The sequence below is a fragment of the Colossoma macropomum genome, unplaced genomic scaffold (assembly GCF_904425465.1).
Source record: "Colossoma macropomum unplaced genomic scaffold, Colossoma_macropomum, whole genome shotgun sequence".
NCBI classification, from domain to species: Eukaryota; Metazoa; Chordata; class Actinopteri; order Characiformes; family Serrasalmidae; genus Colossoma; species Colossoma macropomum.
This window is the reverse complement of record NW_023495821.1, coordinates 147,047-171,162: the sequence shown is the minus strand read 5'-3', so window position 1 is coordinate 171,162 and position 24,116 is coordinate 147,047. Positions and strand designations below refer to the sequence as shown.

The window sequence follows — 24,116 nt, the reverse complement described above, 5'->3', positions numbered from 1 at the left end:
AAGCGTTGAGGTAAAGTGACCTTCCGACACTGTTAGAAATAAAGGTTCTGTACAGGTACATTTTTCATTCATCAAGGTACAAACAATGTAAATGTACTTTCAAACGTACAACAGTGGTTTAAGGTCTAATTGTGTGCCTTAAATAGTTTTTCCGGGTGAAAAGTACATAATAAAAACCCAATGACCCAAAACAGAACAATGAAATTAAAAGCTTGGAGATGAGGTGGGCTGTGTGGATTCAGTGCAACATAGAAAACCATCCTAGTGACAAGAGGGGTCCCACCCCAGTGACTGTTCTGTATCTTTATTTGGGAGAGTGAAACATACCTCCTGCTGAAAAAAGGCCTCAAACATAAAACAAGATTCTGCATGATTTAAGGTGAAACTGGAAAAGGCGAATAGGAAGCCAACTTCAGCCTCGTCAACTTTCTGATGTCTCTGCACCGCTGAACAAGAAGCTGAGACACCGGAATGTAACTGCTGCACCATTTAAGGTGGGATGGGGACAATCTGAACAGGAAGCTGGCAAATAGAAATCTGACTTCAATTCAAAGGCATAAAAAGGATGAGGAGGTTTCTCTGTTTCTGCTTGACAGAACTAAGTTACTTCTGCTGTTTCACAGAACCAATAGGTCAGTATTGTTTTGTTCCATTTGCTAATGTTTGTGATAGCAACTGGCTAGCTTTGCAGCAGCAATTGTGGCAAGAGTTTGCTAACCCACAACCTAGCTAACATTACAGTACTGCTGTGTCGTTTACTTATTGTTATATCATGTATTGTATATCATATCATGTTATATCATGGTATTTGTCCCTGCAAAGTTTGCGAAGGGTTCATGACCACAAAGATCTAACAAAACAAATCTGGCAGCCCAGAGTCGTTAACCCTGACAAACCTTGACAACCCTCACAATGTGTGTCCATGAATTTGAGGGGCAGAGCTTCTGAAGGAGCACTGAAGGGAGGGTTGTATTAGTTTTGCTGTTTAGCTCAAATATCAACAGTTGTTCTCCAGAATCGTATACTGTGCCTCTAAGAAACCAAAATCCCAAAAATAAGTCACAGATCTGCCTGGTCTATGACTGTCATCTTCAGCAGTCTCCTTATATTTTCTATTTTCAAAATCTATTACAGCACAGAGTTTACAGTAGAATTACATGTTTATGTGGGGAAAATGATTCATTATCACTGCTCTCTCTTCAGCAATAAACTTTCATTTTCTCTTGTTGATGGCTCCTTTAGTTTACTGTGCATTTTAATCTCTGAGCCTCACAAGTGAGCAGTTACTGGATGAGGAAATGTGCAGTTTATGTACTGCAGTCTTAGTAAACTGAACATTAAATTCAGGCATATTGTGGGTGAATGTTTTAGTCACATTAAGGCACATTTCATACTGCACCTGCACTTGTTTGTACATCTTGTCCTCAGATCTGAACTGTAATGTTTAATGTATAAATCTATATAACATTCTAATCAGATACAGAATCATCACAGACTCAAATAAGAAAAGGCTTTTCTGCTTCATTCTCTTTAACCTCAGTTTCATTCTTTAAATAGCAAAGCTGTTTCCATCAGCTGTTAAACTATTTCTGGTCTGAAATAGCACTCGCCACGTGATATTTCCTCAAAACTATCAGACCAATCAAAACAGCTCACAGCTCTAAAACGTCCATTCAGGTCACACATGAGGCCTCTTTTACTACTGAACAGATAAGAGATCAGAACATTAGATCTCACTGTCTCTCTGTCTAAACAGCAACAATGATCGGATTACTTTTCACTCTTTGCCTCTTTGTAACTGGTAAGTGATGTTTTGAATGGTTAATATGTTTATATCACTAACATGTTATCAAGCTGCTACATGTACAGTCGGATGTGAAGGTTTGAACACCTCCAGTCAAATTACATGTTTTGTTGATTTCCTAACTGAAAATAAGTAACACATTCTCTACAAGGAAAAACTTAAATATGGCATTTTTCTGCAAATTTTCATGCATGAAGAAGTTTAATATATTGAAAAAAAAACATACAAAATATTAAAGAAATTTTGCATAAGCCACATATGTTGTCATGTTTTTTACAATATGTTAAATTCAGCAATAAACAGTAATTGTGCATTAAAATGTGTGCATTAAAAACATGTAATTTGATCAGGATCATACAAACTCTTGCATATTATTATAAATAACTGCTTTATTATGACTTTGTTTTCTCCAGTGAAAACGGCTGACATCCTTGATCTTCAAGTACAAACAGTGAGGCGAGGAGACAACACGACAATAAAATGTGACCGAATAACAAACAAAAATGATTCATTAGTTTGGTATCAACAGAGTTTAGGAAAACTGCCTCAGTACATCGTGAGAACATTTGTGACTGAAAAATCTCGTCAAGAATCTAAAACAGAAGTAAAGCACAGATTTGATAACACATTTAAAGACTACTTCGCTGTAAATAAAGAGACGTTTGATCTCAGCATTAATGGAGTCAAAGAAGAAGATATAGGAATATATTTCTGTGGAAAAGGACAGACAAATACTGTAGAGTTTATATCTGGAACCCTTTTGCTGTTTGCAGGTAACTGTGTTCACACATTCGCTGTAATTGTTGTTGTTGTTGTTGTTGTTTTGTACTGTTTATTGATATCAGCATTATTTCTGTTCATTTGATTTTCATTTCAAAGTCCAATATTGAAAAACGGCAAATGGGTCGATTCTCGTTTTTGATTCTTATTGTCAGTCGAAAAACTAGAAATAGCTTCATTTTACAATTTCACAAACTAATCAAACATTCAAACAACAAACAAACAGCAGTGGAATAAAGGGTCGATTTACTGATTCAGATTAATGATGAATAAACGGGCTGAGTGCCCCCCATGATCGCAGGAGCTCAGAAATCAGGTGGTCGCGTTTAAAAATGATGAGGCCGGGAAAGATCGAGCATGAGTGGTGAGAAGGTCAGTCTAGATGTGGCATTATGGGAGGCTTTATATCGTTTTATATGTGTTTATTGACTTTGTTCTATTAGCAACAAACTGCGCTGACATGCGACACGACTCACGCCACGCGCGCTGCTCTGAGTTCATAGTGGTCTTCTAATCTTGCGGCGGCGGCGCCTCCGGTTTTGGGGGAAAAGGAGCTTTAGAGGGGCGTTAGAGCTGCGCCGGGGGTCTGAATCAAACAGGGGAATTCTACATTTATCAGGGTTGATAAAGTGGGCGCTGAACGATTTTGAGGGGGCGTCAGCACCACCTGGCACCGCGCCTGGGTGCGTGTTTAGTTAGTTGGAGGGAGCGGAGGTGACCTTCAGTGCTAACGGGCTGCCCTGTATGAGCCTTTTCTGCAGGGGTCAATAAAGAGCGCTTCTCTAGCAGAATGACAGCCTCGCCTGAGTCTCCTTCACCAAGAGGCTACAGTACTGGTCATTATGACTGAAAGACAGAATGTAATCTAGTGTCCATACGCCTGTACGAAGCGCGCGCACGCATAGGAGGAGTTCAGCACAACACCGACAGAACACTTCTTGAACTTGAGCGCGTCAGCAGCTGATCTGAGGGCACGAAGCCCCCCGTCAAATGGTGGGAGTTCAGGTTCTTCCCTATATCGTTTCTTTCTTATACAGTTTGTGGAGGTCAAATATACAAACACTTACACATAAAGTAATAGAGCCGACCAACAAACCAGAACCACGAGCCTTTATTCCACTGCTGTTTGTTTGTTATTTGATTTTATGATTAATTTGAAATTGTAAAACGAAGCTATTTCTTGATTTTTCCACTGACAATAACTGAAACGAGAATCGACCCATTTGCAGTTTTTCAATACTGTTTTTTTTTTTTTTTAATTAAACTCAAATGAACAGAAGTTACCCGGACCATTTCTCTTTACCTTCTACATTTACTGATCTATTTTAAAGATGAGAAGACTGACCATCATCCTCCACCTGAATCTGCTATCAAGAATGAAGAACCTGTTAAACTCCAGTGTTCAGTACAAGCAGTTACTCTGAACTGTTCAGGAGAACACAGTGTGTACTGGATCAGACATGGATCAGGAGAATCTCATCCAGGAATCATCTACATTCATCCACACACCAGAGATGAGTGTGAGAAAAGCTCTGAGACTGATTCTCCTACACAGAGCTGTGTCTACAAACTCCCCAAGAGAAACCTCAGCCTCTCTGATGCTGGAACTCACTACTGTGCTGTGGCTGAATGTGGAGATGAAGCTAAATCTAATGGAAAAGGTAAATAAAGCTTCTACAAGTTAATTTCACTCAAAAATAAAATACGTAGTTTAAAGACTCTTTAATCTCTTGTCTAACAAAACATGATCTCTAGTGGTTTGTCTTCAACTGTTTTGTTTGTGGAATTTTCAGACAATACCAGCTGGATTGTTGCCTTGGTAACATCTAATGTGATATCTGTTATTGTGATCACGGTTCTGGGTGGACTTTTATGTAAAAAACAACAGAAAGGTCAGTGTTACATGTTAATAAGTGTATTTATTTTTATATAAATATTATTTCATACTAAATATAGTACTGTGCAAAAGTCTTTGGCACTTGAGCAAATTGTTTAACACATTTATCTGGACAAAACATCTAATTCTGAACAAGAATAAATTCAAAGAAATATCAACAGAGTAAAAAGACACCAGAATTTTTCAATTCTAAAAAAGTAGTTGATGTCCTCAAAGCTAGTTAGAGGAACAAAGTTTGGTTCCTGATTTCTCTGTGATGCCGACCATCATAATACAGGTTTGTTTAAAGGCGTCACCAGCGCGCCTGATTTACAGTAATGATATAAGAGTTGGGCTGCAACAAAGAGAGTTTTTGAAATTATTAAACAGAAAACAATTCTAAACATGAACTCACTACTTATACTGTTGATATTGTTTGTATTTGTTCTAATATTAGTGTTTTGATCGGAAAAAATAAAAGCTCACTGCACAATGATGAATATAATTTCTTCAGGTGCTGAAAACTGTTGTACAGTATTAAAGATGCAAAATCTTATCAATATTCAAAAAGTCATTTTAAAATTTTGTGATTTTTCTCTACAGGTTCTGTCAGTGGTCACCAAGGAAACTCAAAACATGAGGTAAAGTGCAAATGTGACATTAACACCTCTTCATACAATAATAATAAAATCAGAATGTTCAGTATGTTATACTGTTATTAATTTTATGCTACTTCTATTCTGAGCTCTGCTGGTTTGTAATGACTCTTGTTCTGTGTCAGGTTGAGGATACAGATGTTTTGAACTATGCAACTGTGAAATTTGCACAGAAACCTCCTTCCAGAGCCCCCAGAGTCAAGAAGAGTCAAGATATTTATTCACAGGTCAAAGTACGATAGTCAGTGTATCTGAGAACATTTTCTGTTTTATTGTGTTTAATGTTATTTTACTTTGTGTACTTTGTGTTAACTTGTGTTTTATCTCATTTCACTGGATCTTTTAAACAGAAGAGCCAATCCAGCAAATCACACAACAAATGAAGTGTAACCAGACATGATGGAGAAACTAATCTATCTAATATATCTATATAGATAGACAGACATAGATATACATATATATATATAGATATAGATATGTTTTGCTGCCTATATGAGATTTTATTTTCTTTCTTACTTATTGTACATATTTTTGATGAAAAAAGAAATGACAATAAAATTGCATTCATAAAAAGACTGTTCTTAAATGAGAATATGTTCACTACCCAGACAGAAAGGCTGATCCTACTGATCTATTTCACTGTAATGAAACACTGCAGCTACACTGAGTCTTTGTGGATAACACTGGTGACTCCTGCTGTAACGAATACAGCAAGTATGTGATACAATCATACCAAAGCCCAAAACATGCCACATGCCATTAGCTTAATGCTAATATTACATAGGAATTACCATTGACAGGCTAACATAATTAGCATTATGGTAGTGGTAGAACTTTCATGATAAATGTCTCTTATAATGTGAATAAAAACAGTGTCTGGATTAAACATTGCTGTATGTAGGGTGGGTGTGGACGGCTGCCATGTTCATGATTTAATGATTATGTTTTACAGACATGAACTCTTTAGTTCTCGCATAAAAGGTTATCACCCTGTAGCATCCCAAACCTGTTGAAACATCTTTCTGTGCACTTTTTTATTGTCCCTGGGACGACGGGACGGCTTTAGTATGGAGGCCTGTTTGCTCCACTAAAACAGCATGTATTTGAATCTGCTATTAATAAGTGTGAAAACATCTACAGACCTCCATGGCTCACATTTAGAAATAAGATTTGAATTCAAAGATTGAAATGTCATGCAAGATGCGCTCAGGCAGCGTCTCTCACTACATCTACTGTCAGGCTGCTTGTGTGGAGAAACTCTGTCAGGTGGGTGAACATAATGTAATGTCTGTAATGTCGTCTTTTAGTTTAGTCAAGATAAGCTCAGTTAGCTTAATGAAGCCATTAATTTTGTTGCTGACTTTCAGTATAGATGCATCTCTCAGCAAGTTGAATATGTCAGCCAGGTAAGCTAGTTTGGCTACATAGGCCGAGTTGGAAAACAGCACTGTTTTCAGGTTTGTCCTTATCTGTAGTGCTCTTTATTTCACAAAGTTCACTGTCACCATCACTGCATTCAAAACAAAATGGACCTCTGGGTCCATTTCTTTGGACATCAGTACTTGCTGATGTAATATACAATGTGTCACCGTAATGTTCGGGTTTATAGCTTTAATTCATGCAGTAACTCCACTTTTATGTTCCGTCATTGCTGCTGCACTGTCTGACAGGGAGATTTTTCACTGAAAATACTTCACAAAATTTCATTTTCCATGGACAGCGTACCAGAACAAATAATCCCTTAAAATCCCAGACTTATTACATAATAAGGTTTATTATTTAATACTTTAGGGACCTCAATGCAAACGGGTTGAGCTATTCTTAGGTTATAGAAGTGTTTAATAAAACCTCTGGTCGTTTGGGGGTCGTTAACAGAGTAGCACTGTTTGTTGATTTATTCAGCTGAATGAAAACTGCCTGCATGTACACAACCTGTCCAACAGCCATGACTGAAGATCAGCTGAGATATCCTGTGTGCAATCATGGAAGGAACACACGTCATGTGCACAGTGAAGGAGGTGGAGAGGATGAGCCTAGCCCTCAGCACATGATGTGTGCTCCTCTTCTGAACGTGCACAGCTGCGCTGAATCAAAGTAGAAACACACACTGTGTCCCAATTCAGGGGCTGCATCCTTCGAAGGATGCGGTCTACGAAGACGTGTCCTTCAAAGGCTGCAATGACCTGCGAAGGCTGAACTGAAATGAGACAGTCTACTCTATGGTGGATTTTCTGTTTGTGTCACAGCACCGCTGTTCCTGCCCTTACCGGTGCATCATGCAATGCCACTCTTGTCAAGTTATTTTACAGTTCTTTAAAGAAAGAAACTTTGATTTTTTGAGCTGGAGATGCTTCTCTCTGTCTACTCAACAGAGAGACTACACTGTTTTTTTTTTTACATTTGTATCGTAAGCTATTCGACTCAGTTTAAACCCAATACATACATTTAAAAGTGTCTCCTCAGCCGCTGGTCGCTCCTCTGTTGACGTTGCCATGTTCTCAAATCGTCACCGGCACGCAATGAATCTTGGGATCTGTTGGCTGGCGAAGAATCCACCCATTGGATCTTTCATTGCCATGGAAAAGAAGGACACATTTCTCAGCCACACATGAGGGAGCCTTCAAAATGGGACAACCTAGTCACGCCGCTGTGGCGCAATCGGCCTTCAAATGCAGCCTCCAAAGGACGCAGCCCCTGAACTGGAATGTAGCTACAGTCCTTAACTGTCTCTCTCTCTCCAGCAAGGAGAGATGAGGACGCTGACCTGCATTCCACATGCCAGGAGAAAGAGAGCAAGCCATTTGGTTTTGTTTGGTGTTTGTTTCATGCTGATGTGTAAATAAATCACTTTTGTTAACTCGTGCTGTTGTTTGTGTGTGTCTTTCTGTACTCTTATAAGGTTTCCTAGTCAGTATGTGTCGGCCCCTCCCCTGGCTGCGCCATATTGGTGGAGGATGCAGGAAATGCCCCTTTCTGGACAGGTCCTGTGATGGGGAGCTGAGCTAGACACGCCGCAGCTCCAGTGCGAATGCCATTAGTTTTGTTTCATTTGTTTTGTTTTCATTTTAATAAAGAAAGGAAATGCCAAGAGGGAAAAAAAGAAAAAACAAAGGAGTCAGCCACTTACTTCAATGCTCTTAGGCTACGTTCACCCAGCAGGTAAAAGTTGCCTAAATCAGAATTTTTCACCAAATCTGATTTTTGGCCATTCACCATATCTGTTAAATGTGTGACCTATATGTGACATTAGCCTGAACAGATCAGCTCCTAAACTGACCTGCATGTGCAAAAGAACATAGCTTCACATAGCGCGCTCCTCTGGAGGTAAACAATCATGACTGCCAACAAATGCAGATCAGTTTCACCTTCACCAGCATCACAGGAGCGATCATGAAGCTTCATTGACTGACAGCTGGGCTCATCACCAAGAATGTGTTCAAGCCCACTGTACAAAGGGCACGGTCACTTCTTTGGATCATGTCCTCTGATAATTTAAAGAGTAACTACACCCCACTATTTTCAGCTCCACTCCACCTGGCCCAAGTTTGAAAAATGCTCAAAAATGGGAGAGGCACGCTGGGCGGGGCACTGCAGTAATGTTTGGCTTTGGAGGTGGGGCTGAGAGGGAAACCGGACAGGCTGGGCTGCTGTGTTTTTATGGCTAGCGTTAGCTACCATGAGAAAGGTTGACGCTGTTGAAAAATATGGAGAGTAACAAAATCAAACTTTTGCAACTTCGAGTTCTAATGAGAAGCTTTTTCTTCACTACCATCCTCTTCTTCAATGAGGGAAGGTGTTTCTGATCAGACAGTGTGTCTTGAGCTTTACCCGTTTGAGCCACTGACTCAAGCTGCTGAAGAGTTAACTCCAGAAAATGATGAGCAGCGAGCGGGAGAGGCGTCTGAATGGTAGAACATTCCCTAAAACCTTGACAGCTAACTTAGAATGATCTGTTCAGCCGGTCCATATTTGAGACAACCCAAGTCCTGACTTCTTACACGTACTGAATTCTGAATAAATAAAGTTCTTTAAACAAGCTATGAGGCCATTAGATTACTGTAGCCTTCCATACACATGCACTTGTGGGCACTGTACAAATCTCTCACTTGTTGAGAACGTGCAGTAGGGTGGTGGCCGAGGTATGTTGAAAGTTAACTTAATGCAGAAAAAAGCTAACCCAATCTTTGTAGCCTAACCTAGTTAACTTATGCTAGCTCTTCTCTAGCATTACCAGCATCACAACATAGCTTTTAGCATTCTGTCTGTTAGATTCCAAGCACAGAAGTATAACAGGGAGATTGTATCGTACCAAACAGGTTGTTCACAGATGTGACCAGGATGGGGTTGCAGACTGCATCACCGGTCAGACAGGGTGTGCTGCAGTGGCCCTAAATCTTTATGTTCTGCAAGCTGTTTATGGCACTTACTGGTGTTACATCCATTCAATTCACTCTCAAATTCACATTCACCTTCATAAATCAAACCCTCAGGTGTGAACACTCACTGAACAGAAATCAACGGCAAGCAACAGTGGAACTACGGAAAGTGAAAAGATTCAGTGAGTGCACACGCCCAAGACTTTGATTTGTGAAGGGAAACGTGAATTGGATGCAACACCGGCAGCTTTATGGAGAGCAAGAATCCTCACTTAATCGGTCCTTCAGAGGCCGAACTGACCACGATAAAAATGTTATTTTTACAGTTTGTAAAGATGTGTTCACATTTCAAGCAAGGCTGGTATATTTTAGTATTACAGGGCAATGCATTATAGCTGTGAATGAAAAAATGTCTTAGTTTGTAGTTACTCTTTAAACACAAATACTCCTTTTCTCTCATGGCCACATTCAGCCATTTCTTTCAAAATGTCTTTGAACATGTAAGGCTTTTCTAATCTTTTTGTACAGAAACATTTAATTTTTGAATTTTTTTGAGGTCTCAGCAGCACAAGATTATGAGAAGGGTTGGATGGATGTAAAAGTCGCATGAATTCCAATCTGGCTGGCTAGTCTTTCACTGCATTTACACTGCTCCAGTGCTTCGACGGACCCTTTAGTTAGTTGCATGTGGGTGTTACGAGGGAGTTCCTTGCGAAATCTAATTGAAATGTAGTCTTGCTAAGTCAATATTAATGTAAGTAATGCTTCTCTTGTTTTGAATAATCAGAAAGTCGACATACTATTCATCATTAAGCTGATATTTTTTTCCAGAACCTTAATAAAGTTAAATTGGAAAGATTAGGATTCAGGTCATTGATTATCCTCCTGGGCAACATCAGTCATTTTGGTTTATTATCATCCAACCGATCATTTTCTCAGTCTGATTTTAAATTTTGGAGGTAAACAGTTGTTTTTAAATATATTTAGCTATTTATATTTAAATATATTAACTTTTGCTGCTGGTATATCTTGTTGCATGGGAACCTTTGAGAAGCGAAATCAATGTTTGAGCTGCAGATATGAATCACACAAACACCAGCTGTCCCCTGAGACTCGACCTGCCGAACCTGTCATGTAACATGTGGCTGTGTCTGATGAAACCCACGAATGCAATATGTTGCGGTGCGTTGAGGGGCTGGAGCAGTGTAGATGTAGCGTGAGTCACGTTGCTGCATAATGGAAATTTTGAAAATGTCAGATTTTAAGTGTATTTTGCTGTTCACACTGCCACACAGATACAACGTGTGTCACATATAAAAAAGATCATATCTGGGCCACTTTTACCTGCTGTGTGAATGCAGCATTAGACCCACTTAGTCTATACTTGCTGTATGGGTTTGCAGAGGCAAGCCCCAGGACACACGCGGGGTGGAGCTGTGGGCTCCTTGCTCTGGGAGCAAAGGCAGTGTTTTCCCAGAGGATCTGGGGGATGGTGAACCCCTGCCTCTGTCCACAGGTAGCTGAAGCCCTGGAGTCCTGCACCATGGAGCCCCAATCCACATGTTGCCTCCCAGCCCTCGCTAGAACATCTCATAACTAATTAGGTTAATTGGCAACAGGTCAGTAACATGACTGGGTATAAAAAAGAGCATCACAGAGAGGCTGAGTCTTTCAGAATTATAGATGGGGAGGGGTTCTCTACTCTGTGAAAAACTGTGCAGAGAAATAAAGCAATGATTCAAGAATAACATTGCTCAATGTAAAATAGCAAAAAACTTTTATCATCTACCAACATAGTATCAAAAAAAAAATTAAAGAATCTACAGAAATCGCTCTATGCAAGAGACACTGCTGCACTGGAAGTCACTGAATGGGCTCAGGAACACAATCATACATAAACAGGTTCCAAAAACTCTGCTGCCTTTCATGGATGCCACGTCCTCTGGACTAAAGAGGACAGGGACCCTCCAGCTTGTTATAAATGCACAGTTCAAAAGCATCCGGGATGGTATGGGGAAGCATTAGTGCACATAGCAAGGATGAATTGCACCTGTGAAGGCATCATTAATGCTGAATTATATATACAGGTCATACAGACAGCATACATTGCTTTTTCAGGGAAGGGCTTACTTACTTCAGCAAGTCAAACCACATTATGCATATGTTTCAACAGGATGGCTCTGTAGTAATCTTTTGCTGAACTGGCCTGCCTGCAGTCCAGACCTGTCACCCATTGAAAATATTTTACACATTATGAAACAAAAAATTTGACAAAGGAGAGTCTGAACTGTTCAGCAGCTGAAATCCTATTTCAAGCAAGGATGGGAAAACATTTCACTATCAAAACTACAGTAATTCACCTCCTCAGTTCCCAAACACTTAGAAGATGTTGTTAAAAGAAGAGGTGATGGGACACAGTGGTAAACATGCTCTGTCCCAACTTTTTTGAAACATGTTGCTGGCCTCAAATTCAGAATGGGAATGTATTTTTCTAAACACAATAACATTTCTCAGTTGCAAAATTTGATGTTGTTTTAGTACTACTTTAATTTATACATAGGTTTTAAATGATTTGCATATTGTTGCAATAAAAGTTTTTATTTACATTTTGCACAGCAATTTTTTTGGAAACAGAGTTGTAGTATGAGACAAAAGTTGTGTAATGTACTTGCAGCGCCACTGCTAGTCACTATTCAGCTTCTTTATATCTTGAGAACAATTTAAGTAAGTTACAGTTTTAACCATGTTATCTATGAAGAAAATTAACTTGATAATAGATGTAAACAAAACCATCTCAAGATCAGCACGGCAAGCAATGCAATGAGTGCAGCAGCAGAACAATAAATAAATACATTTTTAGGCCAGTACCTAAGAAATTCATGTTGGTCACATACTGCAAACTGCTGACTACTTTTGAAAACAACATGCCAAGATCACATAAAATGAGGAAGGATTGTATAAACAGTGGGTGGAGAAATTACATGTGTGGCTCATATATACTCTTCTCTGCCTTTTAAAACCAGCAGTATATAAGCATCGGGGGGTATATTGTGGGTGAATGTTGTAGTTGTGTCAAGGCACATTTCATGCTCAGGGCCTGAATTTCAGTGCGGGATTTCAGGTATTGTTCATAACTTCAGTGATTCCCGTAACTCTAACATTTACAATGCAGGAAATTCCTGCAAACATTTACAATGATTTTAATAATTTTCAGCCAACGTTTGCACCAGTGTGGAATTCGGGACGGCTGACCAAATAAACCGACTTCCGCTCTGGACAAAACACTGGAAAAGCCTTAAAAAGAAAGCATTCAGCTAAGACTGTGAAGGCTAATGCTATTCAAGTTGTGCGGTTGCAGTGTGAGAAGAAACGAAGGGGTTTCTCAAAACCGCCTACTTTATAGCAGAAAACAAACAGGCTAATTCACAATTTGTTCATCTGGTTAAATTCATGAAAGAGATATGGTGTCCTACTTTCAGAAAGCTTTCAAAAAGAACGGGACGAGGTAAGACTTATAGTTAAGCTCACAAGTAGTATCCCACCCAAACTGTATAAATCCTCCCTATGTGAAACATGAATATCTGGCCCTGATGCTGTTCCTGCACAGATATGTACATCTGGTCCTCAGATCTGAACTGTAATGTTTAATGTATAAATCTATATAACATTGTAATCAGATACAGAATCATCACAGACTCAAATGAGAAAAGGCTTTTCTGCTTCATTCTCTTTAACCTCAGTTTCATTCTTTAAATAGCAAAGCTGTTTCCATCAGCTGTTAAACTATTTCTGGTCTGAAATAGCACTCGCCATGTGATATTTCCTCAAAACTATCAGACCAATCAAAACAGCTCACAGCTCTAAAACGTCCATTCAGGTCACACATGAGGCCTCTTTTACTACTGAACAGATAAGAGATCAGAACATTAGATCTCACTGTCTCTCTGTCTAAACAGCAACAATGATCGGATTACTTTTCACTCTTTGCCTCTTTGTAACTGGTAAGTGATGTTTTGAATGGTTAATATGTTTATATCACTAACATGTTATCAAGCTGCTACATGTACAGTCGCATGTAAAAGTTTGAACATCTCCAGTCAAATTACATGTTTTGTTGATTTCCTAAATGAAAATAAGTAACACATTCTCTACAAGGAAAAACTTAAATATGGCATTTTCTGCAACTTTTAGTGCACAAAAGAGTTTAATATATTGGAAAAAAAATACAAAATGTGACATAACTTTTGCATAAGCCACATATGTTGTCATGTTTTTTACAGTGTGTTAAATTCAGCAACAAACAGTAACTGTGCATTAAAATGTGTGCATTAAAACATGTAATTTGATCAGGATCATACAAACCTTTGCATATTATTATAAATAACTGCTTTATTATGACTGTTTTTTCTCCAGTGAAAACGGCTGACATCCTTGATCTTCAAGTACAAACAGTGAGGCTGGGAGACAACACGGCAATAAAATGTGACCAAAAAGCAGCCAAAGATGATTTATTAGTTTGGTATCAACAGAGTTTAGGAAAACTGCCTCAGTACATCGTGAGAACATCTGTGACTGAAACAGTAAACTACAGATTATATAACACATTTAAAAACAGCCGCTTCACTGTGGATAAAGAGACGTTTGATCTCAGCATTAATGGAGTCAAAGAAGAAGATATAGGAATATATTTCTGTGGAAAAGGACAGACAAATACTGTAGAGTTTATATCTGGAACCCTTTTGCTGTTTGCAGGTAACTGTGTTCACACATTCGCTGTTGTTGTTGTTGTTGTTTTGTACTGTTTATTGATATTAGCATTATTTCTGTTCATCTGATTTTCATTTTAAAATCCAGTATTGAAAAACGGCAAATGGGTCGATTCTCGTTTTTGATTCTTATTGTCAGTCGAAAAACTAGAAATAGCTTCATTTTACAATTTCACAAACTAATCAAACATTCAAACAACAAACAAACAGCAGTGGAATAAAGGGTCGATTTGCTGATTCAGATTAATGATGAATAAACGGGCTGAGTGCCCCCCATGATCGCAGGAGCTCAGAAATCAGGTGGTCGCGTTTAAAAATGATGAGGCCGGGAAAGATCGAGCATGAGTGGAGAGAAGGTCAGTCTAGATGTGGCATTATGGGAGGCTTTATATCGTTTTATATGTGTTTATTGACTTTGTTCTATTAGCAACAAACTGCGCTGACATGCGACACGACTCCCGCCACGCGCGCTGCTCTGAGTTCATAGTGGTCTTCTAATCATGCGGCGGCGGCGCCTCCGGTTTGGGGAGGAAAGGAGCTTTAGAGGGGCGTTAGAGCTGCGCCGGGGGTCTGAATCAAACAAGGGAATTCAACATTTATCAGGGTTGATAACGTGGGCGCTGAACGATTTTGAGGGGGCTTCAGCACCACCTGGCACCGCGCCTGGGTGCGTGTTTAGTTAGTTAGAGGGAGCGGAGGTGACCTTCAGTGCTAACGGGCTGCCCTGTATGAGCCTTTTCTGCAGAGGTCAATAAAGAGCGCTTGTCTAGCAGAATGACAGCCTCTCCTGAGTCTCCTTCACCAAGAGGCTACAGTACTGGTCATTACAAACACTTATACAGAAAGTAATATAGCCGACCAACACACCAGAACCACGAGCCTTTATTTCATTGCTGTTTTTTTGTTACTTGATTTTATGATTAATTTATGAAATTAAAACGAAGCTATTTCTTGATTTTTCCAATGACAATAACTGAAACAAGAACCGACCGATTTGCCGTTTTCAGTACTGGTTTTTAAATGAAACTCAAATGAACAGAAGATACCCGGACCATTTCTCTTTACCTTCTACATCTACTGATCTATTTTAAAGATGAGAAGACTGACCATCATCCTCCACCTGAATCTGCTATCAAGAATGAAGAACCTGTTAAACTCCAGTGTTCAGTACAAGCAGTTACTCTGAGCTGTTCAGGAGAACACAGTTTGTACTGGATCAGACATGGATCAGGAGAATCTCATCCAGGAATCATCTACATTCATCCACATACCAGTGATGAGTGTAAGAAAAGCTCTGAGACTGATTCTCCTACACAGAGCTGTGTCTACAAACTCCCCAAGAGAAACCTCAGCCTCTCTGATGCTGGAACTCACTACTGTGCTGTAGCTGCATGTGGAGATGAAGCTAAATCTACTAAAGTAGGTAAATAAAGCTTCTACAAGTTAATTTCACTCAAAAATAAAATATGTAGTTTAAAGACTCTTTAATCTCTTGTCTAACAAAACATGATCTCTAGTGTTTTTTCTTCAATTGTTTTGTTTGTGGAATTTTCAGACAATAACAGCTGGATTGTTGCCTTGGTAACATCTAATGTGATATCTGTTATTGTGAACATGGTTCTGGGTGGACTCTTATGTAAGAAACAACAGAAAGGTCAGTATTAAATGTTAATAAGTCTATTTATTTTAATATATTTGTCCTTTCACATTAAATATAGTACTGTGCAAAGGTCTTGGCCACCTGATCAAATTGTTTAAAACATTTATCTGGACAAAACGTCCAATTCTGAATAAGAATAAACTCAAAGGAACATTAACACAGTAAAAAGACAGGATTTTTTTTTGTTCTAAAAAAGTAGTTGATGTCTTCAAAGCTAGTTAGAAGAACAAAGTTTGGTTCTTTATTTCTCTGCGATGCTGACCATCATAATACAGGTTTGTTTAAAGCCGTAACCAGCGCGCCTGATTTACAGTAATGATATAAGTGTTGGGCTGCAATAAAGAGAGTTTTTGAAATTATTAAACAAAAAAACACTTCTAAACATAAACTCACTACTTATAATGATGAGATTGTTTGTATTTATTCTAATATTAGGGTTTTGATCTAAGAAAATAAATTCTCACTGCGCAATGATGATTTTTAAACATTATTTCTTCAGGTGCTGATAAATTTGTACAGCAATAAAGATGCAAAAATCTTAACAATATTTAAAAGTCATTTTAAAATGTGATTTTTCTCTAAAGGTTCTGTCAGTGGTCACCAAGAAAACTCAAAACATGAGGTAAAGTGTGACATTAATACATCTTCATATAATAATAATAAAATCTGAATGTTCAGTATGTTATACTGTTATTCATTTTGTGCTACTTCTATTCTGAGCTCTGCTGGTTTGTAATGACTCTTGTTCTGTGTCAGGTTGAGGATACAGATGTTTTGAACTATGCGACTGTAAAATTTGCACAGAAACCTTCTTCCAGAGCCCCCAGAGTCAAGGAGAATCAAGATATTTATACACAGGTCAAAGTACGATAGTCAGTGTATCTGAGAACATTTTCTGTTTTATTGTGTTTAATGTTATTTTACTTTGTGTACTTTGTGTTAATTTGTGTTTTATCTCATTTCACTGGATCTTTTAAGCAATCTTTAAGGCAATCCAGCAAATCACACAATAAATGAAGTTTAACTAGACATGATGGAGAAACTAACTCATCTAATATATATTTATATATATATGTGTACATATATATATATATATATATATATATATATATATATATACACATATATATATATATATAGAGAGAGAGAGAGAGAGAGAGATAAATAGATATAAATATGTTTTGCTACTGCATGAATTTTTATTTTCTTTTTTATTTATTGTAAATGATTTTGATGAAAAAAGAAATGACAATAAAACTGCATTCATAAAAAGACAGTTCATAAATGAGAATATGTTCACCACACGGACAGAAAGGGGTCAGTGTGCATGTACAATAAAAAACAATCCTACTGATCATAACAAGTTTACTTCTTAAGACAAACAGTAGCAAAAAGCAAAAAAAATCTAAAATAAATCTATTTCACTGTAATGAAACACTGCAGCTACACTGAGTCTTTGTGGATAAGATTGGTGACTCCTGCTGTAGCAACTACAGCAAGTATGTGATACAATCAAACTAGAGCCCAAAACATGCCACATGCCATTAGCTTAATGCTAATATTACATAGGAATTATCATTGACAGGCTAACATAATTAGCATTATGGTAGAGGTAGAACTTTCATGATAAATGCCACTTATAACGTGAATAAAAACAGTGTCTGGATTAAACATTGCTGTATGTAGGGTGGGTGTGGACGGCTGCCGTGTTCATGATTTAATGATTATGTTTTACAGACATTAACTCTTTAGTTCTCACATAAAAGGTTATCACCCTGTAGCATCCCAAACCTGTTGAAACATCTTTCTGTGCGCTTTTTATTGTCCCTCGGACGACGGAACGGCATTAGTATGGAGGCCTGTTTACTCCATTAAAACGATGGATTTGAATCTGCTATTAATAAGTGTGAAAAAATCTACAGACCTCCATGGCTCACATTTAGAAATAAGATTTGAATTCAAATATTGTTATACAAGATGCACTCAGGCAGCGTCTCTCACTACATCTACTGTCAGGCTGCTTGTGTGGAGAAACTCTGTCAGGTGGGTGAACATGGCTGTGATGTGGTCTTTAAGTTGTTTAGTTAAGACAAGCTCAGTTACTTTTAATGAAGCCATTGATTTTGTTGCTGATTTACAGTATAGATGCATCTCTCAGCAAGCTGAATATGTCAGCCAGGTAAGCTAGTTTGGCCACACAGGCCGAGTTGGAAAACAGTACTTTTTGTGAGGTTTGTCCTCATCTGTAGTGCTCTTGATTTCACAAGTTCACTGTCACCATCACTTTATTCAAAACAGAATGGACCTCTGGGTCCATTTCTTTGGACACCAGTTCTTGCTGATGCAATATACAACACGTCACCATAATGTTCAGGTTTATAGTTTTTATTCATGCAGTAACCCCATTTTTATGTTCCGTCATTGCTGCTGCACTGTCTGGAGCTTTTTACAGAAAATACTTCATAAAATTTCATTTTCCATGGACAGCGTACCAGAACAAATAATCCCTTAAAATCCCAGGATTATTACATAGTAAGGCTTATTATTAGTAACTATAGGGACCTCAATGTAAACTGGTTGAATAAAATTTCATAAAACTTTGGGCCCGCTGTTGGGCTCTGGTCATTTAAGGGATTAACGGAGTACCATTTTTGGTGATTCATTCAGCTGAATGAAAATTGCCTGCATGTACACAACCTGTCCAACAGCCGTGACTGAAGATCAGCTGAGATATCCTTACTTGCACACTAGCTGTGTGCAATCATGGGAAGAGCACAGGTCATGTGCACGGTCAAGGCAGTGGAGAGGATGAGCCTAGCCCTGAGCACATGACGTGGGCTCACACTCTGGCCCAATTCAGGGGCTGCATCCTTTGAAGGACGTGGGCTATGAAGGCGTGTCCTTCAAAGGCTGCGTAGACCTGCGAAGGCTGAACTGAAATGAGACAGTCTACTCTATGGTGGATTTCCTGTTTGTGTCACAGCACCGCTGCCCCCCCCTCCTTACCGCTGCATCATGCAATGCCACTCTTATCAAATTTATTTTACAGTTCTTTAAAAACAGAAACTTTGATTTTATTTTTTCGTTTTTTCATTTATTAGAACTGGAGATGCTTCTGTCTGCTCCTTGCTCCCTAAAACAAAACGGAACACTAGCATAAGTTTTGCTTCAGACCACATTGGCTTTTTTAACATTTGTATCTTAAGCTATTCGACTCATTTTAAACCCAATAGGTTTGGGTTTAAGAGGTCCTGTGACAGGGAGCTGAGCAAGGCTCTGAGACACACCACAGCTCCAGTGCGAATGTCATTAGTTTTGGTTTGTTTGTTTCGTTCTCATTTTAATAAAGAATGCATTTTTAAAAAAAGAGCCAGACACTTACTTCAATGCTCTTAGGCTACATTCACACAGCGGGTAAAAGTGGCCTAAATCGGAATTTTTCACTAAATCCAATTTTTGGCTGTTCACACTATCTTTTAAATGTGACCTATATGTGACATTAGCCTGAACAGATCAGCTCCTAAACTCACCTGCATGCGCAAAAGAACATAGCTTCACATAGCGCGCTCCTCTGGAGGTAAACAATCATGACTGCCAACAAATGCAGATCAGTTTCACCTTCGCCAGCATCACAGGAGTGATCATGAAGCTTCATTGACTGACAGCTGGGCTCATCACCAAGAATGTGTTCAAGCCCACTGTAAAAAGGGCACGGTCACTTCTTTGGATCATGTCCTCTGATAATTTAAAGAGTAACTACACCCCACTATTTTCAGCTCCACTCCACCTGGCCCAAGTTTGAAAAATGCTCAAAAATGGGAGAGGCACGCTGGGCGGGGCACTGCAGTAATGTTTGGCTTTGGAGGTCGGGCTGAGAGGGAAACTGGACGGGCTGGGCTGCTGTGTTTTTCTGGCTAGCGTTAGCTACCAGAACATATGAGAAAGGTTGACGCTGTTGAAAAATATGGAGAGTAACAGAATCAAACAGCACTTCTGCAACTTCGAGTTCTAATGAGAAGCTTTTTCTTCATTACCATCCCCATCTTCAATGAGGGAAGGTGTTTCTGATCAGACAGTACATCTTGAGCTTTACCCGTTTGAGCCACTGACTCAAGCCACCGAAGAGTTAACACCAGAAAATGATTAGCAGCGAGCGGGAGACGCGTCTGAATGGTAGAACATTCCCTAAAACCTTGACAGCTAGCTTAGAATGATCTGTTCAGCAGGTCCATATGCGAGACAACCCAAGTCCTGATTTCTTAGATGTACTGAATCCCAAATTAATAAAGTGAATTTCTTTAGACAAGCTATGAAAAACACACTTCTATCAGGCCATTAGAAAACCGTTTCCTTCCATACACATGAACTTGTGGGCACTGTACAAATCTCTCACTTGTTGAGAACATGCAGTAGGGTGGTGGCTGAGGTATGTTAAAAGTTAGTGCAGAAAAAAGCTAACCCAATCTTTGTAGGCTAAGCTAGTTAGTTTATGCTAGCTGTTCTCTAGCATCACAACCTAGCTTTTAGCATTGTGTCTGTTAGATTCCAAGCACAGAAGTACAACAGGGAGACTGTATCATACCAAACAGGTTGTTCACAGATGTGACCAGGATGGGGTCTCAGACTGCATCACCGGTCAGACAGGGTGTGCTGCAGTGGCCCTAAATCTTTACGTTCTGCAAGCTGTTTATGGCACTTACTGGTGTTACATCCATTCAATTCACTCTCAAATTCACATTTCCCATCATTAATTAAACTCTCAGGTGTGAACACTCACTGAACAGAAATCAACAGCAAGCAACAGTGGAACAATGGAAAGTGAAAAGATTCAGTGAGTGCACACGCCCAAGACTTTGATTTGTGAAGGGAAACGTAAATCGGATGCAACACCGGCAGCTTTATGGAGAGCAAGAATCCTCACTTAATCTGTCCTTCAGGTTACTTACTCATCCGCTGAAGATTAGCAATAAATGCGCTAATCATAACATCTTTATTACAAACTAAGCTTAGATTAACTGGGTTATTTACAGACATCTGGCATATCATACTTTTAGAGGTGGTGCTGGGAGTATTTAGATCAGCATGTGAGTGTGGTTATCTCCTCACTCTAGGCTCCTATGCTTTCATATTTATGAGTGCAGCATGAGTAGGGCATCAACAGGGGGCAGCAGCATTGGTTGACTGCATACAGTGATGTGTCATTGTACTTTGGTACTTTATAAATGTTATTTTTACAGTTTGTAAAGATGTGTTCACATTTCAAGTAAGGCTGGTATATTTTATTATGACAGGGCAATGCATTATAGCTGTGAATGAAAAAAAGGTCTTAGGGTGTAGTTACTCTTTAAACTTTGCTTTCAGAGTTTTAACTGTTCTTTGAAACTGCAGCCTTGTTCTCTTACGGCCACTTTCAGCCATTTCTTTCAAAATGTCTTTGAACATGGAGGGCTTTTCTAATCTTTTTGTACAGAAACATTTACCCCAAATGTTTCTGAGGTCTCAGCAGCACGAAATTATGAGGAGAGTTGGACTGATGAAAAGTCACATGGATTCCAATCTGGCTGGCTAGATTTATGCTGCATTTACACTGCTCCAGCGCTTCGACGGATGAAAACGGGTCCTCCGCCTTCAGTTGGTTGCATGTGGGTGTTACGAGGGAGTGCCCTGTGAAATCTCATTGAAATGTAGTCTTGCTAAGTCAATATTAATATAAGTAATACTTGTATTGTTTTGAATAATCAGCAAGTCAACATACTATGCATTATTAAGCTAATATTTTTTTTTGCCGGAACATTAATTAAGTTAAATTGGAAAGATTAGGATTCAGGTCATTGATTACCCTCGTGGGCAACATCAGTCATTTTGGTTTATTATCATCCAACCGATCATTTTCCCATTCGGATTTTAAATTTTGGAGGTAAACAGGTGTTTTTAAATAAATTTTGCTATTTATATTTAAATATATTAGCTTTTGCCACTGGTATATCTTGTTGCATGGGAACCTTTGAGAAGCGAAATCAATGTTTCATACCTTTAGCTGCAGATATGAATCACGCAAACACCAGCTGCACCAACTCAACGCAGACTCAACACACCGGGCTTGTCATGTACCATGTGGCCGTGTCTGATGAAACCCACGAATGCAATATGTTGCGGTGCGTTGATGGGCTGGAGCAGTGTAGATGTAGCGTGAGTCACGTTGCTGCATACCAGAAATTTTGAATATGTCAGATTTTATGCGTTTTTGCTGTTCACACTGCCACACAGATACAACATGTGTGTCACATATAAAAAAATATATATATATCATATCTGGGCCACTTTTACCTGCTGTGTGAACGCAGCCTTAGACCCACTTGGTCTGCTGTATTGGGCTTTGAGTGGCGAGCCCCAGGACACATGTGGGGTGGAGCTGTGGGCTCCTTGCTCTGGGAGCAGGCAGCAGGCACCCTGGTGCCCTAACATGAGGCACTACAATAGCAGCTGGCCCAGACTTCCGCTGCTGCTGTGTTTTCCGAGAGGATCTGGGGGGATGGTGAGCCCCTGCCTCTGTCCACAGGTAGCTGAAGCCCTGGAGTCCTGCACCATGGAGCCCCAATCCACATGTTGTCTCCCGGCCCTCGCTGGAACATCTCACAACTAATTAGGTTAATTGGCAACAGGTCAGTAACATGACTGGATATAAAAAGAGCATCACAGAGAGGCTGAGTCTTTCAGAATTAAAGATGGGGAGGGGTTCTCTACTCTGTGAAAAACTGTGTGGGGAAATAATGCAACAATTCAAGAATTACATTTCTCAACGTAAAATAGCAAAAAACTTGCGAGATTTCATATAAAAAAAATCTCAATCTCTGTATGCAAGGGACACTGCTGCACTGGAAGTCACTGCATGGGCTCAGGAACACTTCCGAAAAACCACTGTTTGTGAATACAGTTCATCACTGCATCCACATAGCAAATAAGAAATCACATACAAACAGGATCCAGAAACGCCGCTGCCTTCTCTGGGCCTAAACTCATTTAAGATGGACTGAGATGAAGTGAAAAAGTGTCATGGATGCCACGTCCTCTGGACTAAAGAGGAGAGGGACCCTCCAGCTTGTTATAAACACACAGTTCAAAAGCATCCGTGATGGTATGGGGGTGTATTAGTGCATATAGCAAGGGTGAATTGCACATCTGTGAAGTCGTCATGAATGCTGAATGATATATACAGGTTTTTAGAGCAATGTATGCTGTCATACAGAGAAAGTCTTTTTCAGCGAAGGCCTTACTTACTTTAGCAAGTCAAACCACTGCCTGCCTGCAGTCCAGACCTGTCACCCATTGAAAATATTTTACACATTATGAAACAAAAAATTTGACACAGTAGACTCTGAACTGTTGAGCAGCTGAAATCTTATTTCAAGCAAGGATGTGAAAACATTTCACTTTCAAAACTAGAGCAATTCGTCTCCTCAGTTCCCAAACACTTTTTGTCCCCAAACAGAGGATGTTGTTAAAAGAAGAGGTGATGGGACACAGTGGTAAACATGCTCTGTCCCAACTTTTTTCAAACATGTTGCTGGCCTCAAATTCAAAATGGGAATGTATTTTTCCAAAAATAATAACATTTCTTAGTTGTAAACTTTGATGTTGTTTTTGTACTACTTTAAATTATAAATAGGGTTTAAATGATTTGCACATTGTTGCACTCTGTTTTTACATTTTCCACAGCATCCCAACTTTTTTGGAAACAGAGTTTTAGTATAAGACAAAAGCTGAGTACTGTACTTGCAGCACTATTCACTTGCAGTCGCTATTCAGCTTCTTTATATCTTGAGAACAACTTAAGTCAGTTACTGTTTTAACCATGTTATCTAGGCACAAAATTGTAATAGATGTAATCAAAAGCATCTCAAGATCAGCAGGGCAAGCAATGCAATGAGTGCAGCAGCAGAACAATAAATAAACACATTTTTAGGCCAGTACCTAAGAAATTCATGTTGGTCACATACTACAAACCACTGACTACTTTTTTTCAGTGCGAGATTAAAGGTACTGATCATAATTTCATTGATTCCTGCAAATCTAACACTTACAATGCTGGAAATTCCTGCAGATATTTACAATGATTTTTAATCATTTTTAGCCAACGTTTGCACCAGTGTGGAATTCGGGACGACTGGCCAAATGGACCGACTTCTGCTCTGGACAAC

The 24,116-nt window shown here is 39.2% G+C and overlaps 2 protein-coding genes across 2 annotated transcripts in view; both read left to right on the top strand.

Moving 5' to 3' along the window:
• Window positions 1-1,708: 1,708 nt before the first annotated feature.
• On the top strand, window positions 1,709-5,358 carry LOC118803084. Its single transcript, XM_036563588.1, has 6 exons — window positions 1,709-1,801; window positions 2,218-2,577; window positions 3,916-4,245; window positions 4,378-4,476; window positions 5,064-5,101; window positions 5,242-5,358. The coding sequence occupies exons 1-6, from the start codon at window positions 1,762-1,764 to the stop codon at window positions 5,356-5,358; spliced, it is 984 nt and encodes a 327-aa protein (XP_036419481.1). The 5' UTR covers window positions 1,709-1,761.
• Window positions 5,359-13,188: 7,830 nt separating this feature from the next.
• Window positions 13,189-24,116, top strand: part of LOC118803085 — a 30,956-nt gene continuing 20,028 nt past the window's right edge. The window contains exons 1-5 of the mRNA XM_036563590.1: window positions 13,189-13,493; window positions 13,906-14,244; window positions 15,352-15,681; window positions 15,814-15,912; window positions 16,503-16,540. Coding sequence (XP_036419483.1) covers window positions 13,454-13,493; window positions 13,906-14,244; window positions 15,352-15,681; window positions 15,814-15,912; window positions 16,503-16,540 — 846 coding nt within the window. The 5' untranslated portion in view covers window positions 13,189-13,453. The remainder of the gene's footprint in view (window positions 13,494-13,905; window positions 14,245-15,351; window positions 15,682-15,813; window positions 15,913-16,502; window positions 16,541-24,116) is intronic.

Excerpts from the sequence above, each read along its gene's own strand:
- LOC118803084 (XM_036563588.1), top strand. The coding sequence starts at position 1,762 with ATGATCGGATTACTTTTCACTCTTTGCCTCTTTGTAACTG. Across the intron at positions 4,477-5,063 it reads ATGTAAAAAACAACAGAAAG|GTTCTGTCAGTGGTCACCAA; the intron begins GTCAGTGTTACA and ends TTTTCTCTACAG. Across the intron at positions 5,102-5,241 it reads AAGGAAACTCAAAACATGAG|GTTGAGGATACAGATGTTTT; the intron begins GTAAAGTGCAAA and ends GTTCTGTGTCAG.